Genomic DNA, 16,583 nt, shown 5'->3' with positions numbered 1-16,583 from the left:
TGAAAATGCATTCCGAACACAAAAAGGTAACAATGTACAGTGAAGACATATTTGAAGACGATTAAAACCCCCCATCAAGAACGACAATCCTACTACGAAAAATCATATGGCCTCTAGTCTCACGATGTTCCTAAGTAGATATGATCCAATGTATCATTCCAACCGCGACTCTGCTCTTTATAGACGTATCCACGCTGCAAAGTGTGCAGAATGCATGCATTAGAATTGTAATTTTGTTAATTTTTGATCTCCTTAGAAGCAACTTACGATAGAAGCAGTTTTTTTGTCCCCGAAAAGACATGATGCTAAGTCGTACTTATGGGATCAAATGACAACATTGCGGGATAAAACACATGGCTACGCAATCCTGAACAGTGAAGTGAAGGCATTTTGCCCCTCATCATTCCTATTTTAAATCTCATAAAATTCATGTTATCTAACAATTTAAATTTTCAATCTCAAATGTAACGTTTTATCTCATAATGACTTAACATGGGAATATGGATGTCAGGCTGTCATACACAACCCAAAACCAGTGAAGTTGGCACGTTGTGTAAATGGTAAATAAAAACAGAATACAATGATTTGCAAATCCAATTCAACTTATATTCAATTGAATAGACTGCAAAGACAAGATATTTAATATTCTAACTGAGAAACTTCTTTTTTTTTTTGCAAATAATCATTAACTTGGAATTTAATGGCAGCAACACATTGAAAAAAAGTTGGCACAGGGGCATGTTCACCACTGTGTTACATGGCCTTTCCTTTTAACAACACTCAGTAAACGTTTGGGAACTGAGGAGACACATTTTTGAAGCTTCTCAGGTGGAATTCTTTCCCATTCTTGCTTGATGTACAGCAACAATCCGGAGTCTCCATTGTGGTATTTTAGGCTTCATAATGCGCCACACATTTTCAATGGGAGACAGGTCTGGACTACAGGCAGGCCAGTCTAGTACCCGCATTCTTTTACTATGAAGCCACGCTGTTGTAACACGTGGCTTGGCATTTTCTTGCTGAAATAAGCAGGGGCGTCCTTGAAAAAGGCAACATATGTTGCTGTATGTACCTTTCAGCATTAATGGTGCCTTCACAGATGTGTAAGTTACCCATGCCTTGGGCACTAATACACCCCCATACCATCACAGATGCTGGCTTTTCAACTTTGCGCCTCTAACAGTCCGGAAGGTTATTTTCCTCTTTGGTCCGGAGGACACGACGTCCACAGTTTCCACAAACAATTTGAAATGTGGACTCGTCAGACCACAGAACACTTTTTCACTTTGCATCAGTCCATCTTAGACAAGTTTGGGCCCCGCGAAGCCGGAGGCGTTTCTGGGTGTTGTTGATAAATGGCTTTCGCTTTGCATAGTAGTTTTAACTTGCACTTACAGATGTAGCGACCAACTGTAGTTACTGACAGTGGTTTTCTGAAGTGTTCCTGAGCCCATGTGGTGATATCCTTTACACACTGATGTCGCTTTTTGATGCAGTTTTGGTTTTCGGCCATGCAGCTTATGTGCAGTGGTTTCTCCAGATTCTCTGAACCTTTTGATGATATTACAGACTGTAGATGGTGAATTCCCTAAATTCCTTGCAATAGCTGGTTGAGAAATGTTGATCTTAAACTGTTCCACAATTTGCTCACGCATTTGTTGACAAAGTGGTGATCTTCGCCCCATCCTTGTTTGTGAATGACTGAGCATTTAACGGAAGCTGCTTTTTTACCCAATCATGACACTCACCTGTTCCCAATCAACCTGTTCCTAAACTTTCTCAGTCTTTTTTGCCACTTTTTTGAAACATGTTGCATGCATCCAATTCCAAATGAGCTAATATTTGCAAAAAATAACGTTTACCAGTTCGAAGGTTAAGTATCTTGTCTTTGCAGTCTATTCAATTGAATATAAGTTGAAAAGGATTTGCAAATCATTGTATTCTGTTTTTATTTACCATTTACACAACGTGCCAACTTCACTGGTTTTGGGTTTTGTACCTTTCCCTGTGAATTGTTTAGCCTTTTGTCAACCCACTCGCTGATGCATCAAGCCAACTTCAGTCGGGAGACCAGAGAATTTAGGAGTCTTCTGCGGAATCCGGGAAAGTCGGAGGCTTTGGCAATAAATGAAAGCATTGCGACGTCTATCAAGAATTCACCTTCCTTTTGTGTGATGATTTAGGAGGAGAAGCAACAATTTAATGGAACTAGACATTTTTGAGTTAAAATTTGGTGGATTCTTTTTTTCCATCAACACATGCATGCACTTGCTCTCATTCCGACATCTTGCGGATCATGTAGTTCAGGATCCCCCCGTGGTGGAAATAGGCCACTTCCACATCCGTGTCGAATCTCATGCGTACCTGGAATGTTTTCCCCGTGTCGAGCTGTGAAGTAGACGTTGTTATTGACAAATATGTTTGAAAGACACACGGGAGTTTGAAGGTTACCGTCACGACGACGATCATCCTGGTGGTGATCTGCTCGGGTATAGAGACGCTGTAGCGCTCTCTTCCAGTCAAGCCCAGACTGTCGGCGGTGTCTCCCGGTAAATACTCCAGCGGGATGATTCCCATCCCCACCAGATTACTCCGGTGAATGCGCTCGTAGCTCTCGGCAAGAACTGCCTTTATGCCCTTTGGGGAAACACAAATATCAGCTAAGCAAATGCAGAGTTTTAAGTGTCGCATGACAGTAGATACTGTTTCTATTGATTTTGTAACTTTTACAAAAGAACTCAGTGGGATAGAACTAGAGATGTCCGATAATGGCTTTTTGGCCGATATCCGATATTGCGATATTACCGATTCCAATATCAACCGATACCGATATATACAGTTGTGGAATTAACACATTATTATGCCTAATTTTGTTGTGATGCCCCGCTGGATGCATTAAACCAGGGGTGTCCAAACTTTTTCCATCGAGGGCCGCACACTGAAAAATCAAAGCAAGCGGGGGCCATTTTGATATTTTTTTTAAAAACAATGCAATATATGTATACAAAATATACATTTAGGCCTGCACTCAGGCTTGATCCCGGGGACCCCATAGGGTTTAGGTTAAAAAAATACATTAAAAATCTGTCATTATTTAGTATTACTATTATTATTCAAAGTTTAAATATCTAGATCAACAATAGGTCTATCTGTCAATATAACGTTTTTAAATTTTTTTTTAAGTTGTATGCCCTTTTTGTCAAAGAAAACCCTGTTTTTTTAATGAAAAAACACAAAATATGCAATATTTTCCCCCAATAAAATTTTAAAGTGGAACATTTCAGATTATACAATAATTGGAGCTCATAACATAACTCATAACAACATTGATTTTAATTTATTATTATTTTTTGAGCAATGACACTTAAAAAAAAAAAAAAAAAAGTCCCACTAAAATTATTGGGGATCCAAAAGGGTCCTGCTCAGTAAAGTGTTAAATAATTAATCGTACATTTTTTAAAAACTTTTAACACAATAGTCTCGAGATCAACTTCAGATCTATCCGTCAATTATAACTTTTATTGTTGTTTATTATGTTCTTTGTTTGTTCGTTTTAGGCCATTCTTTAAAAAAACGTAGTTTTTTATATGGCAAACACAAAATATGCAACATTTTCCTCAAAAAAATATCTCAAAGTGGAATATTTAATGTGACGTAATTGGAGCCTTGAATAGGTTAATAATTCATGATAACATTGTTTTTGATTCATTATTTTTTAAAGAAAGAAACAGCCTGCATGACAGCTTTGTGTTATTAGAGTCAACATAGCAACATTTTCTTGTTACATTTCACCTGTTTGCTCTTTTATACCACTTTTTATGTTTTTTATTTTTTTTAATGGCATTTTTAGAATGTGCCGGGAGGCCATTAAAGAATTACCTGCGGGCCGCAAATGGCCCCCGGGCCGCACTTTGGACACCCCTGCATTAAACAATGTAACAAGGTTTTCCAAAATAAATCAACTCAAGTTATGGAAAAAAATGCCAACATGGCACTGCCATATTAATTATTGAAGTCACAAAGTGCATTATTTTTTTTTAACATGCCTCAAAACAGCAGCTTGGAATTTGGGACAGGAGGAGGTTGAGGTGGGCGGGGTGTACATTGTAGCGTCCCGGAAGAGTTAGTGCTGCAAGGGGTTCTGGGTATTTGTTCTGTTGTGTTTATGTTGTGTTACGGCGCGGATGTTCTCCCGAAATGTGTTTGTCATTCTTGTTTGGTGTGGGTTCACAGTGTGGCGCATATTTGTAACAGTGTTAAAGTTGTTTATACGGACACCCTCAGTGTGACCTGTATGGCTGTTGACCAAGTATGCCTTGCATTCACTTGTGTGTGTGAAAAGCCGTAGATATTACGTGATTGGGCCGGCACGCAAAGGCAGTGCCTTTAAGGCACGCCCCCAATATTGTTGTCTGGGTGGAAATCGGGAGAAATTCTGGAGAATGGTTGCCCCGGGAGATTTTCGGGAGGGGCACTGAAATTCGGGAGTCTCCCGGGAAAATCGGGAGGGTTGGCAAGTATGACTGGGAGACGCAACTGCTCTGTACTTCTCCCTAGGTCCATGTACCACTCCGTACAGCAGCGTTTTAAAATGTCATAAATTTTACTTATTGAAACCGATAATTTCTGATATTATATTTTAGAGCATTTATCGGCCGATAATATCGGCAGTCCGATATTATCGGACATCTCTAGATAGAACCCAGAAAAGTGGGATTCAAACATCACGGCTTCCCGCAATGAGACCTCAGCGACAGTTTTCTGTTTTTTAGGGACAAATATGATCTTATTTCTTGTAAATATTAGGACTAGGGTTGTTCCGATATCAATATTTTAGTACTGGTTCTGGTACCAAAATGTATTTCGATACTTTTCTAAATAAAGGGGACAGCAAAAAATTGCATTGTTGGCTGTATTTTAACCAAAAATCTTAGGGTACATTAAACATATGTTTCTTATTGCAATTTTGTCCTTAAATAAAATAGTGAACATACGAGAAAACTTATCTTTTAGTAGTAAGTAAGCAAACACAGGTTCCTAATTTGTCTGCTGACATATGTAGTAACATATTGTGTCATGTATCATTCTGTTATTTTGTCAAAATTATGAGGTACAAGTTGTAAAAATGTATTATTAATCCACTTGTTCATTTACTGTTAATATCTGCTTATTTTCTCTTTTAACATGTTCTATCTACACTTGTGATAAAATGTAATAATCACTTATTCTTCTGTTGTTTGATGCTTTACATTAGTTTTGGATGATACCACAAATGTAGGTATCGATCCGATACCAAGTTGTTACAGGATCATATATTGGTCATATTCAAAGGACGTATTTCCTGAGTTAATACACATAATATATATATGTTTTTTTTTTGCTAAAATAGGGACTTTTGTCAAGGCTAGAACCAATTACCGTATTTTTCGGACTATAAGTCACAGTTTTTTTCATAGTTTGGCCAGGGGTATGACTTATACTCGGGAGCGACTTATGTGTGAAATGATTAACACATTACCGTAAAATATCAAATAATATTATTTAGCTCATTCACGTAAGAGACTAGACCAGTGGTTCTTAACCCCACCAGTTTCATATGCGCATTCACCGAACCCTTCTTTAGTGAAAAATAAAATGTTTTTTTTTTTTTTTTCAAATTCAAGACAATGTTATATGTTTTTGGTAACACTTTAGTATGGGGAACATATTCTAAGTAACAAAGACTTAATTTTGAGTTTTTTGGACACTAGGGGAACATATTCTAAGTAATAAAGACTTAATTTAGAGTTATTTGGTTAGGGTTAGGGCCAGGGTTAGAGGGTTAGGGCCAGGGTTAGAGGGTTAGGGTTATAATAAGGCCATGCCAAATAAGGCATTAATAAGTACTTAATAATGACTAGTTAAAAGCCAATATTTTACTAATTTGCATGTTAATAAGCAACTAATTAATGGTGAATATGTTCCCCATACTAAAGTGTTACCATGTTTTATTACTGGTGCACAAAATTAACCGTGCATTAACATCACCTTGTTCAAACAACAAAACCAACACAGTGCATAAACTCACAAGAAATTACACAGCAGTGTGACTTCTGCTGTTGCCGTATCCATAATACGCAGATAGGGAGAAGTTTTTATTTACACGATGAGTCGGGTGTGTCTTGACCTCTGCCGAACCCCTGAGCCCGACTCACCGAACCCTTAGGGTTCGATCGAGCCCAGGTTAAGAACCACTGGACTAGACGTATAAGATTTCATCGGATTTAGCGATTAGGAGTGACAGATTTTTTGGTAAACGTACAGCATGTTCTATATGTTATAGTTATTTGAATGACTCTTACCATAATATGTTACGTTCAATCAATCAACCAATGTTTATTTATATAGCCCTAAATCAAAAGTGTCTCAAAGGGCTGGACAAGCCAAAACGACATAACCACATAAGGGCGAGGAAAACTCACCCCCAGTGGGACGTCGGTGTGAATGACTATGAGAAACCTTGGAGAGGACCGCATATGTGGGTAACCCCCCCCTCTAGGGATGTTAAAATACCAGTTGGTTATTTATGCGTCATATAACGTACACTTATTCAGCCTGTTGTTCACTATTCTTTATTTATTTTAAATTGCCTTTCAAATGTCTATTCTTGGTGTTGGGTTTTATCAAATAAATTCCCCCAAAAATGCGACTTATACTCCAGTGCGACTTATATATGTTTTTTGCCTTCTTTATTATGCATTTTCGGCCGGTGCGACTTATACTCCGGAGCGACTTATAGTCCGAAAAATACGGTATTCATGTTTATATTGATTCTTATGGGGAACTCTGCTTCATTATACAAACTTTCCGTCTTACAAGCCATGTTCAAGAGCCAGTCGCGTTCGTAAATTGAGGTTACACTGCAATAGATAGCTTATTTTAGTGGGCTCCATGCCACTTCAAATGGTATAAAAAGCAAAATATATTTGTATTGCTCTGTGGATTAAAACTGGAATCTACCTGACCTGCCTACAGTTCCTCACTTGATTTGTTTGTTACTATTATCTGAGAAAAACAAAAACATTTCTTAACTGACTTTATTTTGATTTAAGTTAATACTTCATTTGGATAAAATTTTATATGGGAGAAATGTAAAACACTATTTCAACATTTAGCTCTGAGCCCAATACAGTACAAGCTGCAGTTACCATTAGCCTTTGCGTAATATTAGTCAATCCTATAAATACAATATTGTGGTAAAGTTAACCTCGGAGGAAGTAAAGACATCCTTTACCAGTAATAATGGACCTTTTGCTGCCCAGTCTCTTGAGCTTCCGGAACCATACTCCTTCCCGGTAAGAATCATTAGAGGAACTCCCAACTGGCTGTATCGGTCCGCTGCGTCAAACACATCCATCTGGACAACACAAAGTATTCTTCATTAGAGATGAAAGCACCCTCAGCCTGCTCCACATCCAATTCTCCTGATTTCTCGAGAAATGCCCGTGAGGTGAGAGCAAACCCTGATTGTCTTGACCGTATATTGTGAAATGACATTGTAGCAGAAAACTGGAAGCATCAATGGCAGGGCTCTTAATTCAAATTCCAATAGTGTAGGTCCAGATACAGAACATTTCCTCATACAGCAGTATCCTGTTGGCTGGTTTAACTTGCATGCAATTGGTCAGTGTAGTTCCTGATACAGTAAATTGTCGTTCAAAATAGAAGTGTTCTATTAACACTTAAGGGTAACATTTAAGGGTGCTTTGGTCAGGCTCTGTGGATGGGGTGTTGGCCTCTCTCTTCACTACTTGCACACAAACCCACGCTTTGTTGCCATTTGAAATGAGAAGGATCTATTAGTAGTCTACTCATTTCCACGCACCCGGAGCATTCCTGGAAAATTAGGAAGGTTGGTTTCTCTTTATACAAAACCCAAAACCAGTGAAGTTGGCACGTAAAATAAATTTGTAAAAATATATTATGAAAATAGAATACAATGATTTGCAAATCCTTTGAAAGACAAGACATTTAATGTTCGGACTGAGAAACATTTTTTTTTTGCAAATAATCATTAACTTAGAATTTAATGGCAGCAACACATTTAAAAAAAGTTGGCACAGGGGCATTTTTACCACTGTGTTACATGGCCTTTCCTTTTAACAACACTCAGTAAACGTTTGGGAACTGAGGAGACACATTTTTTAAGCTTCTCAGGTGGAATTCTTTCCCATTCTTGCTTGATGTACAGCTTAAGTTGTTCAACAGTCCGGGGGTCTCCATTGTGGTATTTTAGGCTTCATATTGCGCCACACATTTTCAATGGGAGACAGGTCTGGACTACAGGCAGGCCAGTCTAGTACCCGCACTCTTTTACTATGAAGCCACACTGTTGTAACACGTGGCTTGGCACTGTCTTGCTGAAATAAGCAGGGGCGTCCATGATAACGTTGCTTGGATGGCAACATATGTTGCTCCAAAACTTGTATGTACCTTTCAGCATTAATGGTGGCTTCACAGATGTGTAAGTTACCCATGCCTTGGGCACTAATACACCCCCATACCATCACAGATGCTGGCTTTTGAACTTAGCGCCTAGAACAATCTGAATGATTCTTTTCCTCTTTGTTCCAGAGGACACGACATCCACAGTTTCCAAAAACAATTTAAAATGTGGACTCGTCAGACCACAGAACACTTTACATCAGTCCATCTTAGATGAGCTCGGGCTCAGCGAAGCCGGCGGCGTTTCTGGGTGTTGTTGATAAATGGCTTTCGCTTTGCACAGTAGAGTTTTAACTTGCACTTACAGATGCAGCGACGAACTGTAGTTACTGACAGTGGTTTTCTGAAGTGTTCCTGAGCCCATGTGGTGATATCCTTTACACACTGATGTCGCTTTTTGATGCTGGGATCGAAGGTCCATAATATCATCACTTACGTGCAGTGATTTCTCCAGATTCTCTGAACCTTTTGATGATAATACGGACTGTAGATGGTGAAATCCCTAAATTCCTTGTAATAGCTGGTTGAGAAATGTTGTTTTTAAACTGTTGGACAATTTGCTCACGCATTTGTTGACAAAGTGGTGACCCTCGCCCCATCCTTGTTTGTGAATGACTGAGCATTTCATGGAAGCTGCTTTTATACCTAATCATGGCACCCACCTGTTCCCAATTAGCCTGTTCACCTGTGGGAAGTTCCAAATAAGTCTTTGATGAACATTCTTCAACTTTATCAGTCTTTTTTGCCATCAAATTCCAAATGAGCTAATATTTGCAAAAAATAACAATGTTTTCCAGTTCGAACGTTAAATACCTTGTATTTCAATTGAATATAGGATGAAAAGGATTTGCAAATCATTGTATTTTGTTTTTATTTACGATTTACACAACGTGCCAACTTCACTGGTTTTGAGTTTTGTAAAACAGACACAGAAGTCTGCTTTCTTCAACATACCGATCTCCTCAATCAGTGCAACTTTATCCTGAAAGTCGGGAGGGTTAGAATCTAAAGATAGCCTAAAGATGGCCACCAATGGTGACATTTGTCGACATCTTACTAGTCGACATCTTACTTACGAATGTTACAGTTTTGGTTCCAAAGTTGTTTAAGGTGCATAGCAGCATTTTTGCTTACCGTTTCTCCGGTTGGCAGGTAAACTGTTTTTGGCGCCTGCTTGTTGAGGAATTTGTTGAACAGACGGATGTTGGCGAAGGTTCCCCTGGCCATGACAGCGTCGTTACCTCGACGCGACCCGTATGAGTTGAAGTCACGTGGGGTGACACTGCCAAGACATAACAGTTTCAGGCAATGCAGTACAGGTTTTATTTTTACAACAAATCACATTACCGTATTTTTCCGGACCATAGGGCGCACCATATTATAAGGCACACTGCCGATGAGCGGGTCTATTTTCATACAAAAGGCGCACTGGATTATAGGGCGCATTAAAGGGTCATATTATGATTTTTTTTCTAAATGTAAAACAATTCCTTGTGGTCTACATAACATGTAATGGTGGTTCTTTGGTCAAAATGTTGCATAGATTATGTTTTACAGACCATCTTAAAGTCGTTTTCTGACTGTCTCTATTTTGTTGATGGTCTTATTTACGTGGCTCCACTTCGACAGCGTATTCTCCCCGTCATCTTTGTTGTAGCGGTGTAGCGTGCAAGGACGGGACTGGAAGAAGTGTCAAAAGATGGAGCAAACTGTTTTAATGACAATCAGACTTGACTTCAATCAATAACGGAGCAGCATCTCCTCATCTGTGGCTCTAACAACAACGCCGGAAATGTGTCCCGTGAAAAATTGTCCCACCAGAACTCTGTAATAACTGAAGATTCCGTGTGTGAATAATGTAAACTCACTACACTGGTAGTTCTTAGCGCTTCCATAGTGAGTCTACCGATAGATATAAGTTAAAACTTTACACGACTTTATATTAGAAATGGCAACAATGGAAGACGAATGTCCCATAACAAGAAGACAGAGAAAAAGAAGAAGCTTATCGAGTACAGCCAGCGTCGGTACGGACTACAATGGCGGATGCACGCAAATTTTCAGGACCTATTGAGATCCCAAAAACACAACAGCAGGTACCGGACAGTAAGAAAAGTTGGCTTTGCATAATATTGCAAAACAAAAGATAATATGTCTGCTAATGGGTGCCATTTTGCCATAATATAATATATGTATGTTGAAGCACTGTACATCTGACTACGGTAGCTGTAATACTCAGATTGTTTACTTCTCAACTGAATGTTCTCCAGTAAGAACACAAGGTTTGTCTTTTCTTGTACTTTAGTGAAGTAATTTACAAAAGGTACCGTATTTTTCGAACTATAAGTCGCAGTTTATTTCATAGTTTGGCCGGGGGTGCGACTTATACTCAGGAGCGACTTATGTGTGAAATTATTAACACATTACCGTAAAATATCAAATATTATTTAGCTCATTCACGTAAGAGACTAGACGTATAAGATTTCATCGGGTTTAGCGATTAGGAGTGACAGATTGTTTGGTAAACGTATAGCATGTTCTATATGTTATAGTTATTTCAATGACTCTTACCATAATATGTTACGTTAACATACCAGGCACGTTCTCAGTTGGTTATTTATGCCTCATATAACGTACACTTATTCAGCCTGTTGTTCACTATTCTTTATTTATTCTAAATTGCCTTTCAAATGTCTATTCTTGGTGTTGGCTTTTATCAAATACATTTCCCCAAAAAATGTGATTTATACTGCAGTGCGACTTATATATGTTTTTTTCCTTCTTTATCATGCATTTTCGGCCGGTGCGACTTATACTCCGGAGCGATTTATACTCCGAAAAATACGGTAAACATGGTAGCCTACGGGCTACTAAGAGCTCGCAGATCCTGTACACAGCAGTACAATATCGCACAAGCTACCATCAAGCGGTGCAGCTTCATAGTTTACCAAAGTTGGACTACAATATTTACTGGCGTCATCTTGCAGTCCATAGACATCTTATAAGGGTACGCAGCATCGACCGCTACTGCCTACTGGCGCTGACGAGACGCGGAGCCGCCATCTTGGAGTGGTGATCAGCTCCACTCAGTGCAATTCATTTGGCAGGAGCAATGAACTGTCAGCGCATTTAATTCATCTTACCTCACTGAATACCACTGATTTTCACGCGTTTTTTGTCATACGTGTAGCTATGGTAAAGGACACATGTTTTATTATTCATAGTTTGCTTAACAGTAATAGAATATTCTTATATGCTATAAGTGACCAGACGTCCGAGATCAAAACTGGGAATATAATCCCAGAGAAGGGGAAAAAAAACGGTCAGCTATTTTTAAATTCAAGAAACAATATGATTAGGTTATATATATAGTATATGAGTATATCCTACATAAACAATGTATGAATACATTAGATATCTATATATCTGTGTCAGGTAAGTGTGGCAGGGCCTTTTCCTGTTTATCACATATTTTGTCCCACACATTTCACAAAGGTGGGCTACACAAAATTGGGTTGGAAAGCTAGACTAAATTTAGACTTGTATAATACTATATAGCCACTGTCCATCTGATTGTCTAGTTAGCTAACATATATTACCCCTGCCCCCCTTTACACAATCTGGACTGTGGTCCTAACTTTTACCCCTGTTGGCTTTTACAATCTTTATCTTCATCATTTATTTAACTTTATGTTATTCAAGTATTAAGTACTCTATTATGGTCATACTCTTGTTTGCCAGCGGCTACAATTTCAGTACTATTGAAGATCTTTGCTCCTTTTCAACTCCATACTTGCCAACCTCGAGACCTCTGATATCGGGAGGTGGGGGGGCGTGGTTAAGAAGATTAAAGTTTTAAAGATTAAAGTACCAATGATTGTCACACACACACTAGATGAGAATATTTACAGCTAGAATTCACCAAATCAAGTATTTCATATATATAAATAATATATATATATATATATATATATATATATATATATATATATATATATATATATATATATATATATATATATATATATATATATATATATATATATATATATATGTATGAAATACTTGACTTTCAGTGAATTCTAGCTATATATATATATGTATATATATATATATATGTATATATATATATATATATATATATATATATATATATATATATATATATATATATATATATATATATATATATATTTTTTTTACATTTTATTATACATATAAATAAAATACTTGAATTTCAGTGTTCTGCAGGCTATCCAGTAGATGGCAGTATTGTCCGGTTTAAGAGTGTCACAACATTGCTGTTTACTGCAGACGAACTGCTTTACGGTAGACTAAACGTGACTGCTGTTGTTGTGTGTTGGTACCGCGCTGGGAGGACGTTAATGAAACTGCCTAACAATAAACCCACATGAGAAACCAAGGACTCTCTCTCCTTGTTGTGCACTCTACTCTCTAAAAGCCGTAGATGTTATGACGTCATTGGGCAGGCAAGCTGTTTATACTGTGGGAAAGCGGACGTAAGAACGGCTGTCCCCACTCAGGTCCGCATTGAGTCTGAATACCGGGAGTTTGTCGGGAGAGGCGCTGAATACGGGGATTCTCCCGCTAAAAACGGGAGTTTTTTTTTTCAAGGAACTCAAAGCGCTTTGACACGATTTACACATTCACACAGCCCGGCATATTTGTTTTCTACCTGTCAACTGTCAGTTTAGGCTGCTCGCCGGCTCCTCATCACCACTTCAAGATGGCGGCCGAATTTCTCTCGTCACAGCAGCCAATACTGCGTCTACTTATAAGATGTCTATGTTGCAGTCCACACTCATCTCTTATGTGTGACTGCCATCTACTGGCTATCATTACACCATGTACCAAATAAAATAGCTTCGAGATAGGTAAGCACAACCAGAATTATTCCGTACATTAGACGCACCAGGTTATAAAGAACACTGTCAATTTTTGAGAAAATGAAAGGATTTTAAGTGAGCCTAAGAGTCCGAAAAATACGGTACTTTGGTAACTCACCCTCTGCTTGACAGGTATCGTGCAGCAGCACTGTTTCTGGTGATGTTACCGGCAGGGGAAATATGGTCCGTGGTGACTGAATCGCCAAAGTTTAGCAGCACGTAGGCACCGTTTATGGACTTAGGAGGGTTTAACTGCATGGTCTGAATAAAAATACACAAAAACCTGAAATTAGCATTGGATAGTAAGCAAATTGTCAAAGATAGGCATTGGAAGTTGCAAACCTGACTATTTTCTGTGGAGATTTATATATTTAAGAGATGACAAAAGGTGTCTATTTACCAAATTGTCAAAGAAGGGCGGGGACTTAATGTAAGTCGAGGTCGGGTCCCAGGGATATAGATTGTCGGATGGCGCCACCAACGAGTTCCAGCGTTCGTTTACTTTCTGCAATGGACCATACACACATCTTAAAATTAGTCCAGCGAGTATTCCATAAATACCTTAATTATTAGCTGGTGTAATACCTCGATTTTCTGGTAGACCTCTCTAAACATGGAAGGAATGACAAATCTTTTCTCTTCATGCTGGATCTCCTCTCGTGTGGGCCAAATATCCCTCAGGAAGATCTCTCTACCGTCGGCGTTAATTCCTATCAAAGCAAAGAAAGAGAAAATGTTAGCATATTTCAAAGGGTGTGTGATATATTTTTTTAGGCTTAAAAGGTCTGGGATGCTTTTAGTGATGGTACCCATAGACATCTTCTAAGTAGACGCAGCATCGAGCGCTACTGCCTACTGGCGCTGACGAGACGCGGGGCCGCCATCTTGGAGTGGTGATCCGCTCCACTCAGTGCAATTCATTTGGCAGGAGCAATGAACTGTCAGCGCATTTAAATTCATCTTACCTCACTGAATACCACTGAATTTTAAGCGGTTTTTTTTTCATACGTGTAGCTATGATAAAGGACACATGTTTAGGCGTGTTTTATTATTCATAGTTTGCTTAACAGTAATAGAATATTCTTATATGCTAGAAGTGACCAGACGTCCGAGATCAAAACTGGGAATATAATCCCAGAGAAGGGGGGAAAAAAACGGTCAGCTATTTTTAAGTTGAAGAAACAATATGATTAGGTTATACTGTATATACATGCGTATATCCTACATAAACAATGTATGAATACATTAGATATCTATATATCTTAGGGACCTATAGACTGTATCTCTGTTGCTGCAGCAGCAGAGAGTTTATTCTGTCTTGACACTTTGTATTGATATTTTCTATTACATTCTTCCCTTAAATGATAATGTTTACAGTGATTGTTTTATATGTATTTTTTATGTATGTCGCTTTGTATAAAAGCATCTGCCAAATACTTAAACAAACATATATAAACACCTGAAAGTCTTTATATCAGCTAAAACCACCATTATGTTTCACTGTATTCAGAATAAAACCAAATTATGTTTTACAATCTTTATCTTCATCATTTATTTCAACATTACATTATTCAAGTATGACATTTTTAAATGTAATTAATTTCATTGACAAGCAATTCTATTATGGTCATACTCTTGTTTGCTAGCGGCTACGATTTCAGTACTATTGAAGATATTTACTCCTCCTCAACTCTGTGGTAATATTCTTTTCACAAAATACAACCAATAGTACGTTAATGTTAAATCTTACTTGTGAAAAGTAATCCCCCAGATTCCTATTTTCAACACCATCTTTGTTTTCTACTGTCAACTGTCAGTTTAGGCTGCTCGTCGGCTCCTCATCACCACTTCAAGATGGCGGCCGAATTTCTCACGTCACAGCATGAACATCTGGTTTTGGCAGTGTATTTTCAGTGATAAAAGTCTTTTGTATGAAAATGATACACAATTTTTTCACCGAAAATACGCTGCTGAAGACAGATGAACGAATGAGAAATTGGGGTCCATGTAGACAGTGGCGCCCCTAGATTCTGATAGGCCATCCCAGGTGCCCCCCCACTCAAAGGCGGAACGATTTGAAGCAGTGTTTCTCAAACTGTGGCACACGTACCACTGTTGTGGTACGCTATTGAATTGCTGCAATCTACAGCCCACGGATTGTCCCAAGGTTTTTTCTAAAACATGAATTAAGAAAAATTGTCATTTGGTTTGCCGCCTGATGGGTGAGGTTCACAGTAAGGGTGTAACGGTACGTGTATTTGTATTGAACCGTTTCGTTACGGGGGGTTCGGTTCGGAGGTGTACCGAACGAGTTTCCACACAGACACATTAAGTAGCGTACCGCACGTTGTGTAAACAATGCACACTGAGGCACAACACACATGCATGCTAGCAACGACCAGGCTACTACAACATGCAAAAGCCAGAGCTGGAAGACCCTCCTGCCTCGTTAAGATCTCCCGTTTGGGAACATTTCGGCTTTGCGGTGCGACACAACAATGGATAACATCACTTCAACGAAGAGAAAGACGAAAAAACACAGATCCCACCGCATTCAAGCAGCTTCTCCTCGGCGAGTCAGGCAGGGCTAAAGCAATAACAAATGCCGTTGGTGTTTTTATAGCAGCAGATTTAAGACCATATTGCATTAAAAACTAGATTTTGACCCACTTCTATTGTGGAAGAACAATGAGCCCATATATCCTCTTACTGCCAAGTTAGCCAGGCACTACCTCGTCATACCTGCTACCTCCGTGCCCAGCCAAAGGGTATTTTCCACAGCTGGAGACATTTTAACTGCAAGCAGGTCTGCTCTTTCTGCAGACAATGTGGATAAACTGATTTTTCTGGCAAAAAAACATGAACATTGAGTGAAAGTCACCAGGGTTAAAGGCTGGGGGGGAAAAAGAAAAGTTAATCTGAGGCTGAGTTGACTTGAAACTGTTTAATGTTGCACTTTTTGTATGTAGAAGAAAAGTTTTGCCATTTTATTTAATCCGAGCAACAACTTGAAGCAGTTTAATGTTGCACTTTATATGTGGAAATGTTGCACTTTATATGTAGAAAGGTTTTGTTAAGAAACCAATTCTGAGCCTTATCTTATTTAGTTTTTATGTTATATATGTTGACTGCATTAACCCTGGCAATCGACCCTGTGTGTATATGTATGTTATTGTTATGTTAAAAGGATAA

At 38.6% G+C, this 16,583-nt stretch overlaps 1 protein-coding gene across 1 annotated transcript in view; it reads right to left on the bottom strand.

Annotated features, from left to right (window-relative positions):
* Window positions 1–2,178: 2,178 nt before the first annotated feature.
* aco1 (aconitase 1, soluble) overlaps window positions 2,179–16,583 on the bottom strand; it is a 61,254-nt gene continuing 46,849 nt past the window's right edge. The window contains exons 15-21 of the mRNA XM_062066232.1: window positions 13,977–14,101; window positions 13,792–13,896; window positions 13,510–13,652; window positions 9,619–9,766; window positions 7,274–7,396; window positions 2,452–2,637; window positions 2,179–2,388 (exon numbers count right to left, since the gene is read on the bottom strand). Coding sequence (XP_061922216.1) covers window positions 2,275–2,388; window positions 2,452–2,637; window positions 7,274–7,396; window positions 9,619–9,766; window positions 13,510–13,652; window positions 13,792–13,896; window positions 13,977–14,101 — 944 coding nt within the window. The 3' untranslated portion in view covers window positions 2,179–2,274. The remainder of the gene's footprint in view (window positions 2,389–2,451; window positions 2,638–7,273; window positions 7,397–9,618; window positions 9,767–13,509; window positions 13,653–13,791; window positions 13,897–13,976; window positions 14,102–16,583) is intronic.

The sequence above is a fragment of the Entelurus aequoreus genome, linkage group LG12, assembly GCF_033978785.1.
Source record: "Entelurus aequoreus isolate RoL-2023_Sb linkage group LG12, RoL_Eaeq_v1.1, whole genome shotgun sequence".
NCBI lineage: Eukaryota > Metazoa > Chordata > Actinopteri > Syngnathiformes > Syngnathidae > Entelurus > Entelurus aequoreus.
The sequence above is the reverse complement of the archived record's forward strand: the minus strand, read 5'-3'. Positions and strand labels throughout refer to the sequence as shown.